The sequence below is a fragment of the Parasteatoda tepidariorum genome, chromosome 9 (assembly GCF_982258835.1).
Source record: "Parasteatoda tepidariorum strain Cologne lab strain chromosome 9, Ptep-v5.0, whole genome shotgun sequence".
NCBI lineage: Eukaryota > Metazoa > Arthropoda > Arachnida > Araneae > Theridiidae > Parasteatoda > Parasteatoda tepidariorum.
The window spans coordinates 50718092-50743210 of record NC_141763.1 but is presented as its reverse complement, the minus strand read 5'-3'; the positions used below and the strand labels follow the sequence as shown (position 1 = coordinate 50743210).

Genomic DNA, 25119 nt, shown 5'->3' with positions numbered 1-25119 from the left:
TGAGCACAGGTCTTAAAGGTCCTCTTAATAAGCTGTTTGATGGAACAGAAGGGCATAATGTGCGCAGAAGTCTGAATAATTAAGGCTCCTTTTTTTGCTAAGTAGTCTGCACTTTCATTACCCGTAACCCCGCAATGGGCAGAAACCCACTGGATAACAATGGTTTTCGTAAGGGATGCTGGGTATTCAAATTGGAGGTGGCAATGCAAGCAAAGCAGCTCTTAAGTCACATAGGACAACAGCTTTTTTAAAAAGATTCTTCCTTAAATATAGATTTGCGATTCTCCATAAGCATTTTTTTTTTAACTTCATTTTCGAGAAAGCTCTTAAATATGCGTATTAAGAGTGGACATTATAGAAGAACACGCTGCCTTACAAAAAAGTTATAACGTTGGAAAATGTAACTTACCACCTTCGTTAGGAAATTTAACTCTATGCAACGACTTATACATGCTTTTATACCAGTCACTGGCGTATTCTTCTTTTACACCCTGTAAAGAAAAGAAAATATATTTTTATAAAATCCGGCTTAAATATTTGTTTTTGTTTATTTGAATAGGCATTTTAAAATCTTCTCTATAGATAACTAACAAAAAAAATTTCATCAAAATAATATAAAATAGAAATGTTACAATCTCATGCTGTATTTTCTTCATGCATTTCAAAAAAAAAAAATTCGGATCAAATTATGGTAAAAAAAAACATTGTACTTTTACGGTATAAGTACTACGATAAAAGTACTTATAAAATGTATAAGTACTTTTCACCGTCAAATCCAATTTCACCAGAGCATATTAAGGAACAAAAAATCTGATATACCGTAATTTTTACAGTAATAATTACTGTAAAATTGCTGAATAAGTCTAATTAAATATTACTACAAAAATTACGCTATAATATTTTCCGGTAAAAATAGAGCTTGCGATAAAATAGATTTTACAGATGATGCACCTAAAGTGCTGGTTTTTTATACTGCAATTTTTTACAATGTGTATCAAAAAATTATACATCTACAAAAACTATTTTCATCTCTATTTGATGTTATACAGATTGTTCCGTATTCAAATCCTTTAATGCATATTTTTAGAATCCTTATCAAAAGCGAAGTATAGAAAAGTTCACGTTTAAGGTTGCAAAATAATATCAAAGTGGAAAAAAATGAAAAATTCAAAAAAGCTTAAGATATCATTAAAGAGAAAGGTGACGTTAAAAAAATTAAACCAGTTGTTGTTGCTGTTGACGTATGTCGGTTTAGGCAGAGGGGGTACGATTGTTCTTGTTTTCCAGTGGCGCCATCTATGGCCAAGAATTCGACTTCTGCCACACCGTACGTCACACCCGTTTATAGGGCATAACCATTTATACATCCATTCATTCATCCACAGATCGTAATTTTGACCTGAATCAGAGAACGATCGATTTCCAATCCAGTACCCCCAGAGGTGTTGATTTGTTATGGGAACATGGAGGACTTTTGCGACTCGACAGATTTAAAGTGCATCAGTTACTTTACAACACGGCTTTCTTCGGCCGGCTGGGTTCGAACCAGGCTATCCCGGCCTATTAAACCAGTTTAATTGCCATAGTGATTATTAGACACACCATTAAGTTTCGTTCAACCACTAAACAAGTTTTGATGTTTTTGAACAAGTCTTCCTGATTAGTGTTTCATTAAATTTTTTATTTTCTCCTCGGATGAGCAGTAATTTAAGTCCCCTAATGCACATGAAATTTTACTACTTTTTTGACAGTTCTGAAATCATATATTAAAGATAGTAATTAAGGTAAACCTGCACTGTTTTTGAATAAAGGAGGTCTTCATAAACGAAAATTTAAAATATAACGGGGAAAATTGCAAATAATTCTACTCATTCGTATACTATAAACAATTCCGGATCAAATTACGGTATAAAGTATCAGCTCTTTGGGTGCATCATCCGTAAAATTCTTTTAACCGTGAAATTTATTTTCACCGTAAAATATTATAATTGTTAAAGTAATACTTACCGTAAAATAACTGAATCCCTCTATTTTAAATAAATATTACTATGAAAATTACGGTATAATATTTTACGGTAAAACTGAAGTTTACAATAAAATGGATTTTACGGGTGATGCACGGTAACGGAATCACGGTAATTACGGGTTCACGGTAAAAAGTTCCGGCACTGACTGTGCGGGTACTTTTTACCGTAATTTGATCTGAATTTTTTTACAGTGTAGCTAAGCCTAAGTGTATTAAAATGTATTTAATATTTGTTGACATGCCTTACCGTTCGAAGACCTACTGGAATTCCATATTCTGTTGGACCAATGCCATCATATTTGGGAGGTTGACCCTTAACAGAATGCGTTGTGGTTTCTGTCGTAACTGTTGGCACAGCATAATAGCTGTCCGTGTGTACTTTGTCACCTTCGACGATCACTTTTTGGTCAATTAAAACTGCATTCTTTGGTATCGGTGCTGAAAACAAAAAATATTGATCAAATTTCATCAATCAGCTTTTTTAATGTTTTACGGTATAAAATCTAACACTCTGATTTAATAGGAAGTTTAGTTAGAACTTTAAAGAGTTCTTGTGGAGTTTAATAAAAAAAATATATATAATAAATGCAAATGATTATTTAAAGAGAAAAAATTCTTATATTATTAAATAAATAGTTGTAGGTGTTATTTAACAACAAAGGTAATTCAGATGAAAAATGTCAAAAACAATTAGCTAAGCATTTGAAGCAGAAAGAGGAATAGTTCAATTTTTTTTGTTTAAAATAGTGAAGAATGGTAAAATGGCGATTCTCGTTATTTGAACTTGAGCTTAAGTAATTTGAATTGAGAAAAAGTTTTCAAATTATTACAGCCGTAAGATTTGGTAACTAGGTTTAACATTAATAAAAATAAAATGGAACAAAAAATATTCAAAATTATTAATGAATTAGTTAACAGATAAAGAAATCCCTTTCAAATAGTTCTCCGTAGAAAATGTTCATTTAATGCGTCAAAGTATATGAAAAAAGTTTAATCTATTGTCTGTCTAAATGATGAATTTTCGTCTTATTTTATTCAAAAAGAAATATTTCAAGTTGAAGTGTTAGAAACGCTCCGAAAAACAGCTCTTTATCATACCTCCTCATTGCGTACTAACTTTCTCTTAAATGTATTATTTTTTAATTGAATATGGAATATCAACTGGAAGATACTGGAGTGTTCAACTTATTCTACAGAAATGCATATCAGTCAAGCAAATTTTGAAAACTCATTTCAATGCATTTTTTAGAAAGAATATGAATGTTGAGTTTTTCTCTACTTTAACATTAGAAAATATGCCCTTAAGTATCATTTTATGACTTCTACCATATAGGTAGTTACTTAAAGACTTGATAGTAGAATTTTCAGTGTTGATTTTCGCCAGAATTTTCATAAATTCAAATTTGTCTATGACCCTAATTCAGTCAGACAGAGAATATTATTGTAAAAATTAGGCTTAATCTAACAAGAAAACTTTAAATTTTGCACACATAGAGTAGATAAAAAAATATTACAAAGCAAATGTTGTTATAAATGCGTTAATTTACTTAAAATGTTTTATTCACTTTTAAATTAATGAATAAGGGAAAGTTAAAGAATTAAGGAAATCTCTATACAGTCAATAAACTACACAGCAAAAAATTACAGTACAAAGTATCGGCACTGAGGATTCCGGTTCTTTTTACCGTAAAACCCATTTTTACGGGAACATGTTACGGAACAAAAAATCTGATATACTGCAATTTCAGTAACTATCACCATAAAATCACTGGATCGCTCGAATTAAGAAAGTATGGCAGTAAAAATTACGGTATAGTATTTGGCAGTTCTAAAATAGATTTTACGATTAAAAGAATTTTAAGGATGATGCACCTAAAGTACCGGAGCTTTATAACGTAATTTGATCCGGAATTTTCTACTGTGCAGCAATTTTTTACCGCGTTTTTTGGAAATTGAAAAATTAATTTATTATTTTTTTCTTGTCTTTTAAATTTTAATTCTTCAAAAAAAATTTCATTTACATAAAGAAAATTAATTGGAATTTTTAAAAAATTATCAATATTCTCTAGTAAACAAATAGTAATTGAGTAGGTTTAAAAAATAAAAAAAAAAGAATAATATTTCTGTTTCTCTATCAGCATTTTTTAGCCTTTAAAAAATGAGGGGGAAAATAATCTACAGATGCTGTAATAATCTGCTACCAGTCATTCACTGTCTTAAGAATTTCACCATGTAGCTAATTTAAAAAAATGTTTGATAAGGCTTTAATAATGCATGACAAGGGCGGTGTTTAGAGAGCATTCTGCCACAACACTCGTTTCAGAACACATTATTTCTCAAAAACAGTTTTGAATGAAATTAATGAATTAACTATTTGATGACTGAATTTACTTACTTGTGTCAGGCTTGTCTTCTATATAAATAGCGCCCTTTGGTATTTGTCCTTCTATCAGAATAAAAACAAATATTAATTAAAAGAGCATTATACATCAAAAGGTGCTATTAGTTGAAAAGCTAAGTGGAAGAATATGTTTACTCAGATTTCTATGTATCAATCGGCTGTAAATGTAAAACACTATTTTATTCCAGGAAAATTTTAAATAAGTCGGTTTTTAATGAAAGAAAATCTTTATACGTGGTGTTTTCATGTTTTCACGCATTTTACGTTTGGGTTTAAAATTCAATTGGATGACAGTTATTCTTCCACTAAGTTTTTATTTTTATTTTTTATTGGTAAATAAAATATATTTGCCTCTAGCTTTTTGTAAAAGTGTAATTGTCGGACTTTGGGAAGGAGGTAAATGACTACTCCATCCACTTTTTGTGAAAGTAGTTGGTGCAGATGATATATCTGGAGGTTTGTAGTCTTCTGTTGGTCCATTACTCGTAGAGGAATCTGATTTCTTGAGGTTTTCTGCAGGTTTAGGAGATTCGAGTTTAGATTCTGATTTCTCTGGTTCTTTTTTCTTTGGTATATCATTCTAAAAACAAAAAGAAAACGATTCACAAAATGGAAAAATGGTACTTGTATTTTATACTCTTAGAATAAGGCATTTTATTTTATTTTGTAACTGATGTTGAAAAGCCGACCCAATTTTTGGGTTTACGACTACTAATGTTCAACTACGTAGCCTTGTAATTTTGAACTCAATCCAGAAGACAAGGTCAAATATTGGGAGAAAGTTGCCTTTTAGTAGAATAAGGTATGACCAAAACAACCAGAATATGGCAATATTTGCAGTGGTTTTGGGTCTATGGGACACAGAAATGTATTGTTTAATGAAAGTATAAAGAATTCAAATTAACTATGTTTCTCAAAAATATTATGAGGTATAAGGATGAAGAAAAAAATAGTGGTAAATCACTTGCGTTTTGTAATAAATAAAAATATATTTATTCAAAAAAAATTTTGGTTCTTTTTCCCAATTTTTTTTTCCATAGATCAAATTTTTAATATCAACAAATCGACTATATTGTTAGTGCAATTTTCTCATCTGTAAAAATGAGGCTACATTTTATTAATAAATTATTTGCTTGTTTAATAACGTCACTTTTATTAATTGGAGTATGTTAACTGAACCCTTCAAATCTGCATCACAATTTTGAATGGGAAAAGAAATAAAGAAATAGTATTCTTCATTCAAAATAAAAAGTTCATTCGAATGCGAAAATTAATAACATGTGAATCACTTGTCAATGGTGCAAAGGTACTTACTTTAATACATAGTTCTATAAAAGTGAAAAAATTATTTTGGGCGTTAAAATGATATCTTTATTGCTTTAGAATAATAAAAATGATTCCATTTAAAATGATGATTAAAAGTTATTTTGATTATGAGTTAATATTAATTAAAATTATTATTATATATATTGCAACACAATGAAATACATTATAATCAAGTCTTTATTTTACTAAGGAAATATGATTTCGCAATCATCTTTTATTTACTTCATAGATTATTGATGCACTTTATTTATCTCCTCATACAAAGAAACACGATTTTTGTTTTGACATTTAGAACAATATTCTCAATAAAAGTCCCCCCTCTACACTAAAATGCTTGTTTACAGTTTTATTCCGTTATTTTATAATATCTACACATGTTTTTGGTCACTTTAAGATTGCGTAACCCTTTTTCATTATTGCACCTACAATTTTGAAATATTGAACTAATTGTTTTAGTATAAATCAGACGGACCATTAATCGAAGTCTTAAGTCTTTTTAAGTTCCTTTTAAATAAAAGATCGATCCGAAAGTAGTTCCCAAAACAATTTTTTTTATTTTGTATCTAAAGGAAGCTCAAAGCTATGGCTGGACGCTGAATTTATTTTTCTTAGACTGTAGAGAAGAATTAAACAGACAATGACTTTCTGTTTCTTTACGTTTAAATAATCTTCTCAAAACTACATATTAAGGGAGATGATAATAGAACACCTGGTACGTAAACTTAATCGTTGCTTCCATGCTAAATTAATGAATATGTTTTTTAATTCAATTACATAGTTTAAAACTCATTGTACTTTGAATTTTTGACCTTAAGATACTTTAGCTTTTCCTCTAATATAAGCAATCATTAGAAACAATTTGGCATAAACATTTGCAACGCGTTTTACTAAAGAAAAAGTTATGTATTTGTAGTTTATGGATGCATGTACCTGTTGTGCAGTTGTTGTCATTTTTGGAGATTTGATTTCGAGCTTCACTGGTCTAAACTGAACCTCACACGGCGCACCAAACGGTTGCCAAACTGGACTGGATTCTTCTTCCTTCTCTTGTTTGGTGGGAGTATTGTTTTTATCTTCGTTTGACTGTAGAGGTTCTGGACTTTTGTTTGAAGTTCGGAGATTGCAGTTTAAACGAAGATTGGCACGTTTTGTTGTAGGTGACCATACTGTAAAAAGAAATGTAAATTGAATATATTATTGATGAATGGCAACTTAGATGCTATAAAATATATAGGTTACATCTTATGAGTTTAATATAAATAACACCGAAGTGATCCACTGAGCATTTTTGTCTTTTATTTCCGTTAGTCTAAGTTCACAACACCATTTAAAAGGCATGGAGTAATATTGTTCACGTTTGGTGCTGTATAGCCAATTTTTTGAAATTTTATAACCGGAATTGAACAGTCGACCCAATTTTTCGGTTTGCGACTGCTAATGATCAACTCCATAGCCTTGTAAGTTTGAACCCAATAAAGAAGACAAAGGAGCTCCTGGATCAAGTATTGGGGAAAATTTGCCTTCGTGGATGACTTTTTGATGGAACTAAACCGCATTTGCGTTATATGGAGAGGAAGACCACTATAAGCCTCACGGCAAGGGGACTCTAACCCATGATCTGTCTACCACTGAGAATATTTTACGTCAGCACTGTGGTCGGTGCAAGCCGGATGCGGAATTCGCATCGACCAGCCATCGTCGGGATTCGAACCCGATTCACCTCATTGAAAGGCGAACATTCTATCCCCTGAGCCATTTTTGACTTTTGTACCAATGAAATCAAAATTCCAGCTAATCCAGATATAACGTATATCCTAGCCAAAATGGCTCGGTTAGAGCAATCGCCCCTTAATAAGGTTAAATAACTAAGAGAACCGTACATTGCTCCTGAACGATTAGTGCCAACCATAGGGCTGATGCTAAGCATATCCAGTATTAGACAGATTATGAGTTGGAATCCCTTGGCCATCAAGCCAACTGTGAGATTTTTCTGGTTATCCTCTCCCTTTAACGCAAATCCATGCTGGTTCCAGAAAAAAAGAGAAGGAGAGTTTAGTTAAACCAAAGTATTATACGAGAGTTCCCTTACTTTCTGGATTGGGTTCAAAATTACAAGGTTACGGATTTAATTATTGATAGCCGCAAATCAATATTAAATTTACTGACTGAATAATACAACTATTTAACAAAGGTGATGAGTAACTTACATCGAGATATAATTCAGAGAAAAAGTCTTCATATCTTTAAAATTTTGCAAAGTGCCACGTGAAGTCATAAAGGAATTTTAAAAGAAACTATCAAGCATCTTCATAATGAAAAAAAAATGAGTAAGGGCTTTAGTTGAAGATACCACAATACTTATGTAAGGTTAGTTTTAGACAATTGCAAACCTTGTCATTAAGCTAAGTTGGTTAAAAAATTAAAAAGGATTTAGGCACCTACAAAAATTTAAGCATATCGGTTCTCTAATAATTTAAATATCATCATTCTATCCCTCATGCAGTTTATAAAAACGTTCAAATCTTAAAGTATTAATATGTTCCTTTTGAAATTATAATATTTCATTAAACTTCTGTAAAGGGTAAAGATTATATACAAGCAAAGTAATAATATTAAAAAGGCAAAGTAATTATAACAAATAATAGTTTTTCTAAAACAAATTAAAAAAATGTCAAAAAAGTAATGTTAATATAAGTTTAAAATAGGTATTGATCAGAGCATTAAAAGAAATATTTCTAAATGAAATTAAAATATTTGTTCAAATATTAATTTACAAAAAATGAAAGTGATCTGAAATTCAGTTAATAATTTAAAAATAAGCACATAACGAATGTACTAAAACAAAATTTTAACCTTTGATGTTAATTTTTGTAAAAAATCAGAAATAAGTTGATTTTTTTAAATTCTATGAACAACTAAACTTATAAAATTATTTTGTTGTAAAATTAAACCATATGTGGGTCAAATGAAAAACTACATAAATTTTTAAAAGAAAAGTTTAAAAGAGTGGTAATATATCACGAAAAATAGCACCGGTTAAAAACATTACTTTAACAATTGTATGAATTTAATGATCGACTCGTTTCTGACCGTTGAACTCGAATTTCTTATAATTGTTTATTCCAATGAAATTATGCATTTTTAAAAAAATGTACAAAATGGATTTGTAGTTTAAAGAAAGTAATTTATATTTTAATTCTTCAATTCTGCTTTTCATAAATAGTATTATTATCATATAATGTAAGAATTGACAAAAATCGCTTATGAGAACAAGATGGGATTAAGATAAAAATATAAATAAAAAAAATTATAAAATGTTTCAGTTTAATAATTTTTTTTTTAAAAATTACTTGATGATAAAGTATTATTTGTATACGATTTATATTTCTTTTCAATAAACTTCAAAACTAACTCTTGTGTATTAATCAATTTTTTTTCTCAAAATATCCTACTGCATTCTACTTAACATTTAAATGCATTAAATTCTAATTTAGCAAATTTAAATTCTAATCTATCGTTAAGATTATACACTGGCAGAATTTTCATTCTAAAATTACAATAAAATAACTGACAACAGCCTATCCATCCAAATAACGGTAAAGTTTATAGTTAGGAACATTTTTTCACTTCTGCGGATTTGAAACTGCTTACAACTGGTTTGATTAAAAACCGCGAATACAAAACCATACGGTTTTGTAATCATTTACAAAGAGCATGGTTTCAAAATCGTAAAAATGAAATGCAACTGGACATAGGAGTTAAGTTACGTTAGGCCTTTCATTATATAATGAACACTGGAGTTAGGTTGTGGTTGAATAGTGTTTTATCAAGTGTACCGTGGAATGTAGCTTAATTAGTTTATCTAGTGGTTCCCCCTAACGGGTGAGATGGAAAATAATGACTTTTTGTAATAAGCATATCTGTGATGCTGCCATCTATGCATAAAAGAGAGTTTCGTACTCCAGTTGTCCAAAAGTACCAATTGAGGAACGGTGGACACTGAAAACTCATCACGTGTTGAAGGAAAGGAAGAAATAATGTGTTAAAGCTGGAGTTTGAACTACCGTTCAGCCGGTAATGATATAGACAAATCTGATCTGTTTGTTTTGATTGAATGTGGTAAGATAAAAAATTTAACTAACAGTTACTAAGCATTTTTTCCCAGAAATTTTTAATCGTGCATAACTCTTAAAAAAAAACTCTTTTCATTCATTTCGTTTTGCTTTTTTTAATTTCCTTTACAGTTTTGAATAGGCAAATTTAAAATATTATTTGCAATCATTTAAATCGAAAGTATTTAAGTCAAAAGTATTGAAAGTCTTGCGGCCTTGCGGAATTTTGTTTTTAATGTAAATTTGTAAATTTTTCTTCTTTTCGTTTTCTACTTACAACTGTAAGCCTCATGCTATACTTTGTGGTGCATGAGGAGTTTTAAGTCGTTTAAATAAAAATAAAAAAAATAAAAAAATCATTTAAATCATAACAATAAAAAGTTTTACTCATTTGTTATTTGTTTCCCCGCTATACACCTAGCAGTGAATGAAAGCTGGTTTTAAGATATTGTTGTGCAGGAAACTTCACTAGCTGGTTTGTGGTTATAAATGCTGGGTGGTGAAAAAAAAATCGGAACTCTAAAATAGAACAGTGACATTTATTTTCTTAATGCTCTTTACCACTAGTATATTTTGAGCTACAAAAATATTTTGGGAAGTTTTGGTTATGTATAACGTCATTTTTAATTCTAAAATCCTTTGTATAGATAAACAAAATTTGCGCATCGCAATCGATAACGCAATCAAATATCCTAATTTAAGCTTCGAATCATGTTTTGTGGTTATATAATTAAAAAAAAATATTCAGAGATAAAAACGAAACTATGCATTACAAGAATTAAAATAATTGAACCAAATTGAGAAACAAAAATCGAATAGTTATTTTAAATGAACTGGAGAACGCCATAAAAAATAAAATATTGCACTTAAATAATTATAAAATGATATATAAAAGAAGAAAATAAACTCACAAATTTCTAGGAAAAGAATTTGGTGAATTATAAAATAGCACATAAAAAACGAAAATAATAATAATATAAATGACATTTTTATGTGTATGAGTTTCATAACATATTGTAAAAGTAACTTTTACGTAAACATTTTTAGCTATATAATTACTTTATCGAAAAAAACTGATCGTGATAAAGGCATTAAATACAAAATCAGAGTAGAAGGGTTTATAAACTATTATAAGAGGAATTTTTAAAAAATAGGAATAAAATATAATAAAAAGAACCGGTGCTCAAGGTACAAGAACTTTTTACCCTAAAATCCATTTTTACCGGAACATGATACGGAACAAAAAATTTGCAATTTTAATTTTTATAGTCATGAAAACCGAAATATCACTGAATATATTATTGTAAAAATAAGGTATAATATTTTACGGTAAAAATAGATTTTACGGATGATGCACCGTAAGTGCCGGTACTTTAAACCATAATTTAATGTGGAATTGGAGGGTTTTAAGTACGGAATGAATGTAAAATAATGCAGGTGTAGAAAATTTCAACACTTTTTGAGCATTAGAAATGCAGAAAATATAATGCAAAATTATATGAATTAAACTATGTCATATGCTATTCAAAATGACTTGCATAAAGGAAAAAAATAACTAATAGTAATTAAAATATAATCAGAACATTGCTATCTGATATATAATACCAAATATTATACAATATGATATAAAATATTATTATAATTACCTCTTATAGTACTATAATCACTAAACTGATAGAGTTTCATTTTTTATATAAATTTTAATTATAATCAAATTATTTAACACAACAGCTAATATTTTAAAGCATATATAAAAAGAGTGATGTGTTTACAGAACTATTCTACTCAATAATATACTAGAATCTAACAATCGTACTTCCATTTTTAACCTATCAATTGTATTAAGACTCTTTAAATAATCTAATCTTTGGAATCATTCAGTAAACATTATCTTTTGAATGATGAATCATTGTATTAAAATTATTTTCGTCACTTTTACGCAAAACGCTAATCATAATTTGAAAAAAGCTATCTCTTCCCTCTGTAAATGTGACGTATGTGTAAAATCATTGGTTAAATTTTTCATTCTGCAATTACTCAATAATCAAAGAGTTGGTTGGCAATTAAAGCTTATGAAACATTTCTAATTTGAAATTGAATTTTAAATGAAAGTCTCCTTAAAATGTGCAAAAGTTTAGTGAATACAAAATGCTTTTATCGATTAAAGTTTAGAAATATTTTCCATAAACTGATGACTACAATGGAAATAAGGGTTTTTTTAAGATAAATTTTTATATATTTTAGCTGTTTTTATTTTAACCATAGTTATACTTTAATCAATAATTAGGATAAACTATATCTATAGTTTAATCTTATTTACAAGTAAATGATAATTTAAAATATAATACACTGAGAAAAAAAGTATTATGAACACTTTTAGAATAAGGTTAAATTTACCGTACTTCTGGTTCTATGGGATTTACAATTTATAATTCTCTAATTTTCACCGAAGCGCTTCGGTACTAATTGCGGTAATAACTTTGGTAACATGATAAACGTGGTAATTTTATCGCGATACCTTAGAGCAAGGCATAAAGACAATTTATTCGGTTAAGTTAACTTTTCAATTTTGTATTTTTTTTTCTAATTTGGTTGTAATATGTACTATAATTTTGAAAACCAGAAATTCCGGTAAGCCGTTACCATTATATGAACGGAAAAATTATCCAAATAAATGGTTTAAATACTGCATTTTTTGGTTTTATTACCAAAATTATCGTTTTTCTACCAGAAATGTCTTTAACATACCGTACAGTAATATTACACAAAAAAATTTCACCGTATAGATTTATAACATTTAAAAATGTAACGTAATTTCAAATTAAATACAAATATAATGTTGTATAAAATATAAGAATTTTTTTTTATTTTATTGTGTGTATAGACTATGCCGTATATATTGACTATAATTTTGTTTCAGCTAAAATTATAGTTTTAGTTATATTTCACTTTAGATTGTATAACGAACTATTCACAGATGGAAAAAAAGAAGCAAGCTTTTCTTGTTTACTAAAGTTTGTTGATTCAAAAAGATAATTAACACTAGAAAGGGGGGAAATTAGTATATACCTATATTGCCCAAAAGCAGTCAAAATGACTGGATTGTGAATGCATAAATAAATTTGTTTAAAATTAATTTTTAACATTTTTCATATTATTTACAGTTATATAACAAGTTATTAGTAAATATTAACAATAAAAAAATTATATGTTGTACAAAAACTCACAAAATTCTAAGAAATTGTGTCATTATAAACGCCATTGTTTTTCTAATTGAAATTAAAAGCAGTCAAAATGACTTCCTTCGGCAATCTAGGGTTAAACAGAAACACAAAATCTCATTGAATACGAAGGTAAAGGTGAATCAATATTTAAACTGCAATTTCCTATTTAGTTTATTTTAATTTAAAATAAGCATAAAGTTTGTTCACAAACAAGTAAAGCAGATATAAACAAACAAAATGTAAAGAACTAAGTGTGAAACAAGTGGAAAGTATTTAAAGGTTTTACTTAGTTATGATTGATATAAATAATTAAATGGCTTCATTATAAAAAATGCTGGATCAAATTACGGTAAAAAGTACCATTCCATTTTTACCCGAACATGTAACGGAACAAAAAATCTGATATACCGTAATTTTTATAGTAATAATTAGCGTATAAACACTGAATCATTGTAAATATTACTACAAAATTTACGGTATAACATTTTACAGTAAAAATTTATTTTATGGCAAAATTTATTTATGGGACAATGCACCCAAAGTGCCGATACTTTTTACTGTAATTCGATCCGGAACTTTTAACAGTATAATATCAGCTACTTTAGTTAATGTATACAGTTGCTTTAGATTGTAGCTCGGTAATTTTTACCGTACCGTTTTGGTAAGGATTTTGGTAAAGTTAAAAATAAAATATGATTTTATAACATGTGATAAAATTTGGTAATTAAGGTGAAATTCATGTTTTTCACGATACCTTAGAGCATGGTATAAAATCCATTTATTCGGTTAAATTTACTTTTCGGGATAGTATTCTTTACTGAATGTGTTGTAATAAGAACTATAATTTTGAAAACCAAAATTTCTAGAAAATCATTACCATATTAACGGAAAAGTTGCCAAATGGATGATTTAAATACCGCATATTTTGTTTTTAATAACTAGAATTAAGTTTTTTTTTTTTTTTTTTTTTTTTTTTTTTTTTTTTTTTTTTTTAAATTTTGAAAACTAGAAATGTCATTACTAAGCAGTATGGAAGTTCATTATATTTCTCCCCGTCAGTTAAACAGAATCAGTGATTCCTTCTAATTTAAGCAAGATCGATTAATTAAAATCGTAATTAATATATCACTATCGATATCAATACACTAAATTATTAAAAAAAATAGTATCAATACTACAAAGCATCGAATAGCATCAATACTTTTCTTTTTATCCTTTTTCGATGTTAATCAGTGATACTTTCTTTTGATGCTGATTGATTCGATTATTAACAGCTCTCCAATAAAAATTAATAATACCTATTAAATATTAAATAATTATTTTTTTGGTTATAGATTATACAATAATTTGTAAATATTAATCCTAAAATATGATCTTCTCTTAATTAATGTAACTTTAACTAACAAAAACTAACCAACTTTTAACTAAAGTAAATTGTTATTAAAGCTCACCATTGTATTTTCCATCTATCTAACTTAATAGAGTTGAGTTTCTATTACAAGTTGCAGGTGTCAAATCCTGTCCTAAATTACATTTCATCCGTGGGAGTTTATCCAATTCAGTCACATTAGCCGTAACTTGAAGTTAAATGAAATCAGCGATTTTTTCCAGTTGAAGCAAGATAGTCTGAGACAAGTTGCTTCCGGGAACTTCTTGTTCCATATTGTTCTAAAAAGGAGCGTTACTAAGACATCATAATCAACCGTGGCCAAACAGTGCCTTACTGGCATTGCTTCGACAATTCAAGACCAATTTAACAGGCATGATGCAATTGAGGAGGCAAAAAAAAGAGTTATTTATATTTTTCAAGATGTCTGTTGGTTTAGAAAATAAACTTGGAAGAAGCCAACTCTTGCCAACAGCTCCTTGCCCATGGCAAAATATTGAATCGGATCCAAAATGATTCATTGAAATGATTTTTATCTCGTCATTAGTGTTTAAAACTAAATTATTTTTGTAAGAAAATAAAATAATGTTTAAACAAAGATGACAAGAAAATTCGATGAAATTAAGTTTTTATAGCTTCTTTAAACATGAATTCGAGAATTTTTAGAAAATTTAACATATTTTAAAATGTCGAATAATATTTCCTATTATCAATTGCTTCAGATTAATAAAAATATTTCACTTTTCTTTAAAAATGTTTAAATCATCTTTAAAAATAAAATGTTTGTTATTAAACATAGGGGAGAGTGGGGTCAATTGTAAAATTTTTTACTTAACTATTTTTAACTAACAAAAAATCCAATATATTATTAGTATTAATTGACAGACGAGTAAAGTAGACTATCCTCTACTAGAAAAAAAATACCTTATTTTAAATGTTATTATATTAGTTATTAACACTTTTTGACAGTCGTGCACTTGCTACAATTGTCCCTACTTACGGGGTCAATTGTAACAGTTCATAAATTCAACTAAAACATAGTTAATTATACATATTATCATAGTTGTGATATATTTTTTTATTGATCAAAATAGTAGTGATATTTTAGGAGTCAAAATAATAATTAGCAGAAACCTAAAGGGTTAAACTTTTAACTTTAAGGGGTTAAAAATTTTAATTTATGCTGTGAAAGGTGACAAATAAAATAATGCACATGCAACATACTATAAATGATATAGGAAACTATTGGTGGTTCTTAAAGAGTTAAGTAATGGTTTGTAAACATAAGATTATTTATTTTCAGCTGTTACAATCGTCCCCAAGACGCCATTTCAGCTTCATTTGTTAAAAACAATGCTAGTTAATTAACAAAACTAACCTTTTTTTTTTAATGTTAATTAAGGTGTCTTCTTACATATTCGGTTTATAATTTTTATTTGTTTAAACAAAATTACTTTGTAACAATATAATATTATAATACCAAAAAAAGAACTTACGTATCGTGAAAATATCTTTTGTGATGTAACTCTTTCAAAAGTACATAAAAATGGTTGCCAGCAGGGTTGTACATGTAGATTTATTAAATTTGTACATGTAGATTTGTGCGCCACCTAGGAACCAAATCTAGAACCCGACACTCGAAATTTTTGCTCTGTTACAATCGTATCCTCTTACAATTGACCCCACTCTCCCCTACGATTACGACTGCTTAAGAGCGGCATTACTGTTTCGATAAGTGGATGAACTATAAAAATTAGTTAAATAAAATAGGATTGTGTCGACGATATCTCTGGCCCCCAATGGACTGTTGCAGAAATACTTCGAATTATACCAAGGAAAAAATTTTAAGCTAATTATCTCTTATTATATAATAAAAAATAATCAAGCCCCTTTTCAATATGGGCATAAGGAACTGGATTCTCTTTGTTATAACGTTCTTTGAAAAGTACGTTTCCCATTTAATTCTAGAATTCTTTGGTAAAATTTATATCAGATTAACCTACAAAATTATAAGACATGTTAAGCAATTATCCAAGAACTTTTTCTTTAAAATATCAGCCACTTAATCCATAATCACTCCCCCCCCCCTCAAAAAAATATTCTTAAACTATTTTTAACACTGAAACTCTCAAAAGAAATCAATTCAGGGTTGAAGCAAAATATCACTACATTGAGCTGAAATACCAAGAAACTTAGCTACAAATTTAAAATAGTGCTGAAATGAAAGATATTTCGTTTAAGTTAAACCATAGCATAAAATGGTTCACGAGGCAAAGTGAGTCAGTGATTAAGGCAAGGTAAAGAACCAAGGATTTATACTTGGAGGTGACTTGAAGTTCGCACAATTTATTTTATCAAAGATTTTAAGGAGTAAAGGACCCCGGTGTTTAACCTTTGAGCGCAGTATTTTTATTAAACATATTTTTCATGCATTGTTTCCTTACTTTGTGCTAATTTTGGTCTAAATAAGTGAAAAAATATTACATTTATCATTCTAATAACTTACGGTTATGAAACACAGCATGAAATATTCAATTAGAAGCAATAATTTTTCAAATTTGGACTTAATTAGTTCTAGTTATTCTTTCACAGTTATTCCTCATTGAAATTTCTTTAATTTACACAATTAATTATTGACACATTTTTGAATATGAATTTAAAAAAAAAAATTCAAACTACTTTCTTTGGACTTTATATTTTAGTGCAAATTCAAATCTGATAATTTAACAGACTTTTTCAGTAACTATTAGACTATTTTTTATAATTAAAAATTTCAAAACATTTCTCACTATATGTATGTGTTTTTTTGAAATTTTGACGCCCAGCACTTTATTTGATATTGATAAAGTTCTTTCTCAAAACAAAAAAATAAAAAACTTTTTGAAGTGTTCACTAACTGACCCCTTCAAATACAGCTATTTATAATATTAAATAAACAAAAGAATGCAATGCGTGAAATCCAAGTCAAAATTAGGATCCTTTAAATGTAGGCCACACAGTAATTCTATCCTCATATCACAATTAAGTCATAAAGGACTTTAACAATGCCTATGCTGTAGATAAATTGCTCTCTTTTTCTTGTCTCTATGCATCTATAGCATAATCGTTTACTCGAATGGTATCGCTTGCCAAACGCTGTGTACAGGGTGGAGGTAGCGGGTTTGAATCCCGCTGTTACCTAAGGATGTATCTTCGTGCTGTCCTTCTCTGTATTGCGCTATCTGTTCTAATTTTAACATAAGGTTAATAAGCCTAAATTGAGGAAACAAGTCTGCAAATTTATGTAAATCCAATAAGGGGCCGTTCAAAAAGTACGTACATCCCGAAGGGGGGGGGAGGGGATTTGCTATTATGTACGGTTTTGTACGATGGGGAGGGGGGGGAGGTACTATACAAAGTACGTACTTTATAAACATACACCAAATTTAAATTTGACTTCATCCTACACACTCCTTAAGTAAATATTTAATTTTATTTAAAACATAATTATTTTAATTTTTATGAAAAAGGGGGGTAGACTAATAAAATGTACGTACTCTAAGGGGGGGAGTAAGACCTTATGTACGGTAATGTACGAAGGGGGGGGAGGGGTTTAAAATTTCTCCATTTTTGTGTACGTACTTTTTGAACGGCCCCTAAACAAATAAAACGATAATCATAGTAGTAACTAAAATCTTTTATGATTCAATGATATGAGACAAGTTAAAAATTACTCTGCAGCCTACATTTGAAGGTGATTTGGATTTCAAGCATTGCATTCTTTTGATTAAATATATTATATACATATATGGCAACGTTACTTTTAAAAAGTAACGAGTAAAAGTACAAGTATTTTTAAAAAAAGTAACGAGTAAAAAGTTCTCATTTTAAAAAGTAACGAGTAAAAAGTACAAGTAAAAGTACAAGTACTAAACAAAAAAAGTAACGATTTAAAAGTACATTTCTAGAAAATCGAAAATTCAAAGTAACCTAAAATTTTATTGAATAATATTTTTATGTTCTTTAATGTTTTTGCAAAATTGTTGCTATTTATTTAATTATTTTTAATTTTGAAAGTTATGGATATCAATTTATTTTTAAATTCGGAAGAATATTATAATATAATTTTATAATATAATCGTATAATATAATTTTAAAATCAAATATAATTTTAATATCAAACTTTTTATGGATTTGCGCGAAAAAGAAATTTTATCTATTGATTTTAATTTTTAGTTTATTATTTTTATTTATTTAAATTACCATTGATTTAAAATTGTTTTACTCTTTAGAAGCGCGTTTTAAAAGCACAAACATAAACAAAGCAAACACGGGGTTTCAGATAGCTTTGAGCTAGTAAAAAATAATTGAATGTGCAGTATAAGTTGAAACAGAAGGTATTTAAACGCGAAGTTAGCTATGAATGCATATATATTGCTCATTAATTTTATAAATTAAAAAAACGTAAGCAGTTTTTTTAATTATTTTTTTTTAGAAAGCTTACCGAGTTTTAGAAAAAAGTAACGATTTCATTCGATATTTCCGTTACAAATACATGTACTTTTTCTCTAAAAAAGTAACGAAAGTGCAAGTAAAAGTACTAAATTTAAAAAGTAACGAAGTACAAGTAAAAGTACGTACTTTCTACTTGTACCGGCGGTACAAGTAACGAAAGTAAAAGTACTGCCATATATGATTATATACAGCTGCATTTATATTTCTTTGGTCTGAGAAAGAAATTTGATATCAATTTCAAATGAAAGGGTGGGCGTCAAAATTTCAAAAAAGCACTTACATATACTAAAAAATATTTATATAACATTTTAATTTTTTTTTTCTTTTTCCATGTCGTGATATATCTATAGCATAGGCGTCGCTAAAATCGTTTATGATTCGAATATGATAGAAAGCAAGTTAAAAATTACTGGGTAGCCTACATTTATAGGACCCTACTCTCGATTTTGATTTTAAGCACTGCATTCCACAGTTTACATAATATAATAAATAGCTGTATAGAGGGGATCATTTAGGGGATACTTAAAATATTTTTTATATTCTTTTGGTCTGAGAAAGAAATTTGATATCAATTTCAAATGAAAGGGTGGGCGTCAAAATTTCAAAAAAGCACTTACATATACTAAAAAATATTTAAATAACATTTTTAATTTTTTTTTTTCTTTTTCCTTGTCTTGATATATCTATAGCATAGGCGTCGCTAAAATCGTTTATGATTCGAATATGATAGAAAGCAAGTTAAAAATTACTGGGTAGCCTACATTTATAGGACCCTACTCTCGATTTTGATTTTAAGCACTGCATTCCACAGTTTACATAATATAATAAATAGCTGTATAGAGGGAGTCATTTAGGGGATACTTAAAATATTTTTTATATTCTTTTGGTATATCAAATGAAAAGGTGGGCGTCAAAATTTCAAAAAACACATACATATACTGAAAAATATTTATAAATCATTTTCATATTTTCTTATTTTAATTTTCATTTTTCTCGATATATCTATAGCAGGGGTTTCCAACTTACATGAGGCCGGGGGCCACAATTAAGAACATAAATCAAATGGCGGGCCGCAACTTCATCAAAATTTTATGTAGGACTCTTTTATGCTTGTAGAAACATTAAATATTACTGTCAGATTTTTACCAAGTTGTACAAAACAAAAGTATTGAAATACAAATTAAAATAAGAAGTAGATTTTTAAAAATATTTAATTGCATATTAAAAAATTCGGGCTACAATAACTTTAATGTGCACCCATGTATTAAACAATTAATGTGCAAAAGATATCTAATTGTTAAGATATAAAACTTTAAAAAGGTTGGTATTAAAACTTACATAGTAGCACACAAAATGTTCAATTACAAAATTGAGGTTTATCTGCTATAACCACCAGAGAATAGATACTTACATTTTAAATTTAGAATTTACAAATGTGTGTGTAAATATTTTCGTCCAAAATGAGTGGTTTCAAAAAGTTAAATCGGAGAATTTCTTCGAAAAAAAATATTCACAAAATACATAAAAATGAAATAGAAAAGAGCAACATACACGATTATTTTTGTGTTTGAATAAATATTTTCTTGGATGCAAAACCTGAGAAATAATTTTTTTTGCACCGTTGGTATGATAAATTTCACAGAAACAAAGAAATTAGGTTTTTATTAACGAGAAAAGTATTTTAAACCCATATAGATTTTTTACGAAAATTGTCCGCAAAAAAAAAAAATGCTAACTAATATATTTTAGTTCGCGGGCCGGATCCGGCCCTCGGGCCGCCAGTTGGAAACCACTGATCTATAGCATAGGCGTCGCGAAAATCGTTTGTGATTCAAATATGATAGAAAGCAGGTTAAAAATTACTGTGTAGTCTACATTTAGAGGATCCTACTCTCGATTTTGACTTCAAGCATTGCATTCCTTTGTTTACATAATATTTAAAATAGCTGTATTTGAGGGGAATACGGACAGCTTAAAGATTCGTATTTTTTTGGTCTGAGAAAGAAATTTGATAGCAATATCAAGTGAAAGGTTGGGCGTAAAAATTTTAAAAATCACATACATATACTAAAAAATATTTGTAAGACATTTTTAAAAAATGTTTTCTTCTTCTTATTCTCTATATATCTGTACCATAGGTGTCTCTAAAATCGTTCATGTCTCAAATATGATATGAGGCAAGTTAAATATTACTGTGTAGGCTACACTTAAAAGAGAACTCATTAGATTAAATATTTAATTAGATCGAATTAAGACTCAATGGCTGAAACCGGATTTTATGTTAAATTTATTGGTTGTTAAATTGAAACTTTTATTTCCAGTGTTTTTTCCACGGTGCTTTTTAGCCGGTACTTTTTTTCCTGCTGATAAAGACAAGAATTAAGCATTTTGCTGTCTGATAGTTTCATTTATATTGGTGTGTTCTTATTTTGATCACACTCAAGTATAAGGCATATATGAATGATTGTAAAAGTTTGTGTCTTATCTAAATTGAATGGTCCTAAGCATTGTGGTCTATAAAACATTAATTAGGCCAATACTTACCTATGGATCTGAGACCTGGAACCTAACTCAAGCTGGTGAAACTAAAATTGCCATTTTTGAGAGAAAAGTTTTGAGGGCCATCCTTGGTGGGATAAAAATAAATAATTCCTGGAGAAGACGATATAATACTGAACTGTATAAAATCTACAGAGAGCCAGATATTGTGAAATTCATTAAAATACATCGAATGAACTGGGCAGCTCACATTTTCAGAAGGAATGATGACTCAAATTTAAAAAAAATCCTGTTACACAAACCCCTAACGAACAGGAAAAGAGGTAGACCCAGGCTGAGATGGTTGGATTTAGTTGAGACTGATTTCCTTACTCTAAAGGAGAAAAACTGGCGAACAAGTGTCAAAAGTAGAGAGAAGTGGATTCGAATTCAAAGGAAGGCACTGGCCCACCCTGGGCTGTCTAGCCAGATATGATGATGATGAAGCATTGTGGTATGCGCTGGTGAGATTGCAGAGGAATGTGATCAACAAATAGGTGGACGATCTGTGAGTTTTAATCTATTTTTCACAAGTCGCTTATCACACACAACAAAACTTTGGACGTTAAAAGAAGAATCCTAAACAAATTAAAATTCATCCCGAAAATTAAATAGCAAAAACAAAATGAGGAAGAAATAAAAACTGTCCTTACGGCTTTCTTTAAAAAGTAATCATGCAGTTTCTATAGAAAACGAAATTTGAAAATGCATAAAACTTTTTGAGACAGTTATAGAAAATGCAGTCCTGATGAACAAATACTTTGTTTTATAAAATGTGTTGTACTTATTTTTGATTTCAAACCCGATGCGAACTTTTGATTAAGTATGGTCCAAGTTACCAGAATGTGGTAAAATTTATCGTGTTTCTGTTTCTATGTGAAGACCTAATCCATCCTAATGTACTGTAGATATTTAGACGACACACCCGAAAACAATTTTCTAATTATAGAAGTTGAAACTAATATACATAATTTCTTTCGATGCACATGGATGGAATACACATTTAAAAATTTAAAAAATCGCAACTATCAAACACGCAGCTTTAAATAATTCTTGAATTATAGAAGATATATAATAAAATTATTTTTAAATGATTAGGTAAACTTTTAATTATTCTTTGTAACATTACTTATTTTTTTCAAAAGATAACTAATTTCACATGAATAAATATTCACTTATATTAAACTGAATCAGTCGTTAAACTTATAAAATTTTTAAAGTGAATATTGCTTCACCAATTTTGAGTGTCAGATTTGCTTTTCGGTCTAAAATCTTTTCTTTCGTTCCAGTTTAAAATATTTTAAAAATGGATTAAAACTTGTTTTCATAGATATTACATTTTACTTGCCATTATGGATATCTTAAACCTGTTTTAACATCTGTTAATAATGCTTTTCGCAGTATTATATTTAATGAATAAAACCCAAACGTACTTTAGATTTAAAATTGAACTTCAGGTTAAAATAAATTTTCGCAGGCTTAATGAATTCTTCAACTAAATCATTGAGTTACATCTATATTGCTTCTTTTAAAAAATAGTTTAGAAAATGCACTATAGGTTAAAACGGATTTTCGCAGGCTGAATGACTTCTTCAACTAAATCATAATCGGCTACATTTTTATTTATATATTTATTTCTTAATGAAATTAATAGAAAATATATATGTCAAAAGAATTATATATTAAATATAATCCATAAATAGAGCTTATATCTAGAGCGCAATCCTTTTTTTAAAACATTTCCCACAAAGAAAGTAATAATTTTGATCTAATTATCTCAAAAAATGTGATGATGCGTCGTTAGTGGCTGGGGGAATTGAATAGTCCCACGTTACTAAGACCTATCAATATTTAAATATATTGTCCAGAAAGATACAAAAACCCTCTTTCCAAGTCAATTGTCTCTCCTCTATCTATCCACATCCACTAGTATGTAATGTTCTCTTTTTTGGGCGGCCTCCAGCGCTTACTTTAATAAAATTCTCTCTCTCTCTCTCTCTCTCTCTCTCTCTCTATATATATATATATATATATATATATATATATATATATATATAGTTCAAAATAAAAATGAAACAAAGGAACATTTCAGACTAATGAAAAAAGGGGGGGAAAGAAAATTAATAATAATAAAAATAACAAAAACTGGAGAAAAAAATCCAAAAAAAAAGGGATAGAATTCTTTTAAAAAATCCGGAAAATAAAAGATATAATCTTTTCATCAGCCCACACGATTATATCCGCAAAAAAGAGTGCTTTCTAATATTGTATCAATAAAGCCAAAGCAAAATAAATCAATACAATAGTGTGAGGAGCACTCAAAAGTTTTTTTACAAAAATTACAACAAATAAAATAGTAAAACTTATTGTTTTTCTTAATTTCATTCGTGGTTTTTTGCATTTATTTATTACGCTATATATATATATATGTATGGGTCATTCTCACAAAAACAGTCATTTTCATGTCCCCAGTATATTTATGTTTGTTTTACAGCTTACGAAAAAAAAAATTCAGGGAAAGTGTCCTTCAGAATGCAAGCTAACAAAAGAATAAAAATAAAATTATCAATTTTTATTTTTTATTTATTTTAGGTAATTAAAATATACCAATATGTCATTCCCTCACTTGTCCCCACTGTCCCCACCTAAAAAAAGAAAAAAATTGTTTCTGAAATAATTTTTTTTTTTTTACAAATTCGTGTTTTTTATTTCAGAATACTGAAATATAGAATTCAGAAAATCAATTTTAAATTTAATTTCTGATAAAAATATTTCTTGAAAAATATCCGTCCATGTAAGTTGTTATGATTTTGCTACTCGCTTTATAGTCCCCCCTTTTTAATGTTTTTTCTTTTTATTATATTTTATTATCTGTTTTTACATGTTATTTTTACTTTTTATGATCTATTTTTATGTAGTTATTTTATAAAAAAATTTTTTGAGTGCTCCTCACACTATTGTATTAATATATTTTGCTTTGGCTTTATTGATACAATATCAGAAAGCACTCTGTTTTGCGGATATAATCGTGTGGGCTGAAGAAAAGATTATATCATTTTTTTTTCTGGCTTTTTTTCCGGTTTTTTAATTAACATTTCATTTTTTTTTTTTAATAATAAAATGTTGTTTGTTAATTTTGTTTACTTATTATTTCCCACCCCCTTTTTTTCATATGTCTATAATTTTTCTTTGTTTTATTCTTCATTTTGAACTTATCTAATGAGTGCTGTTTACTTGCAGCTTAAGCGCAATAAATGATACTTATTGTTTTTCTTAACTTTCTTAGTGTTTTCTTGTATTTATTTCTTTATTATATATATATATATATATATATATATATATATATATATATATATATATTTCAGATCAGTTCAATCATCATAAATCATTGCATTCGATGCTAACATGCAAATGCATTTTAAGTTACATGTTTCATTTCAAAAATTGGTTTTGATTCTAATTCTGTTTTCTTTGTATATAAGACGAAAGTTTAGAAACACGCGATCCAATTACAATCCCGGTAACCACTCGCGTAAAATGCAGCTGCACTGCTTCTTTGAAAGTTGACGTGTTTAATCTTCAGAAAAAGAAAAAAATATTCTCTTTCACAC

At 28.4% G+C, this 25119-nt stretch overlaps 1 protein-coding gene across 18 annotated transcripts in view; it reads right to left on the bottom strand.

The window, feature by feature from the left end:
• Positions 1-25119, bottom strand: part of LOC107447618 (uncharacterized) — a 156763-nt gene that overhangs the window by 34535 nt on the left and 97109 nt on the right. For 15 of the 18 annotated variants that reach the window (XM_043039530.3, XM_071186532.2, XM_043039528.3 and 12 more), the window contains 5 exons: positions 6684-6919; positions 4779-5007; positions 4422-4472; positions 2274-2464; positions 410-491 (listed from right to left, as the gene is read on the bottom strand). In XM_043039530.3, coding sequence (XP_042895464.1) covers positions 410-491; positions 2274-2464; positions 4422-4472; positions 4779-5007; positions 6684-6919 — 789 coding nt within the window. Of the gene's footprint in view, positions 1-409; positions 492-2273; positions 2465-4421; positions 4473-4778; positions 5008-6683; positions 6920-11511; positions 11709-25119 lie in introns of those variants that run through there. The other 3 variants (XM_043039533.3, XM_071186541.2, XM_071186542.2) reach the window with 1 other exon arrangement.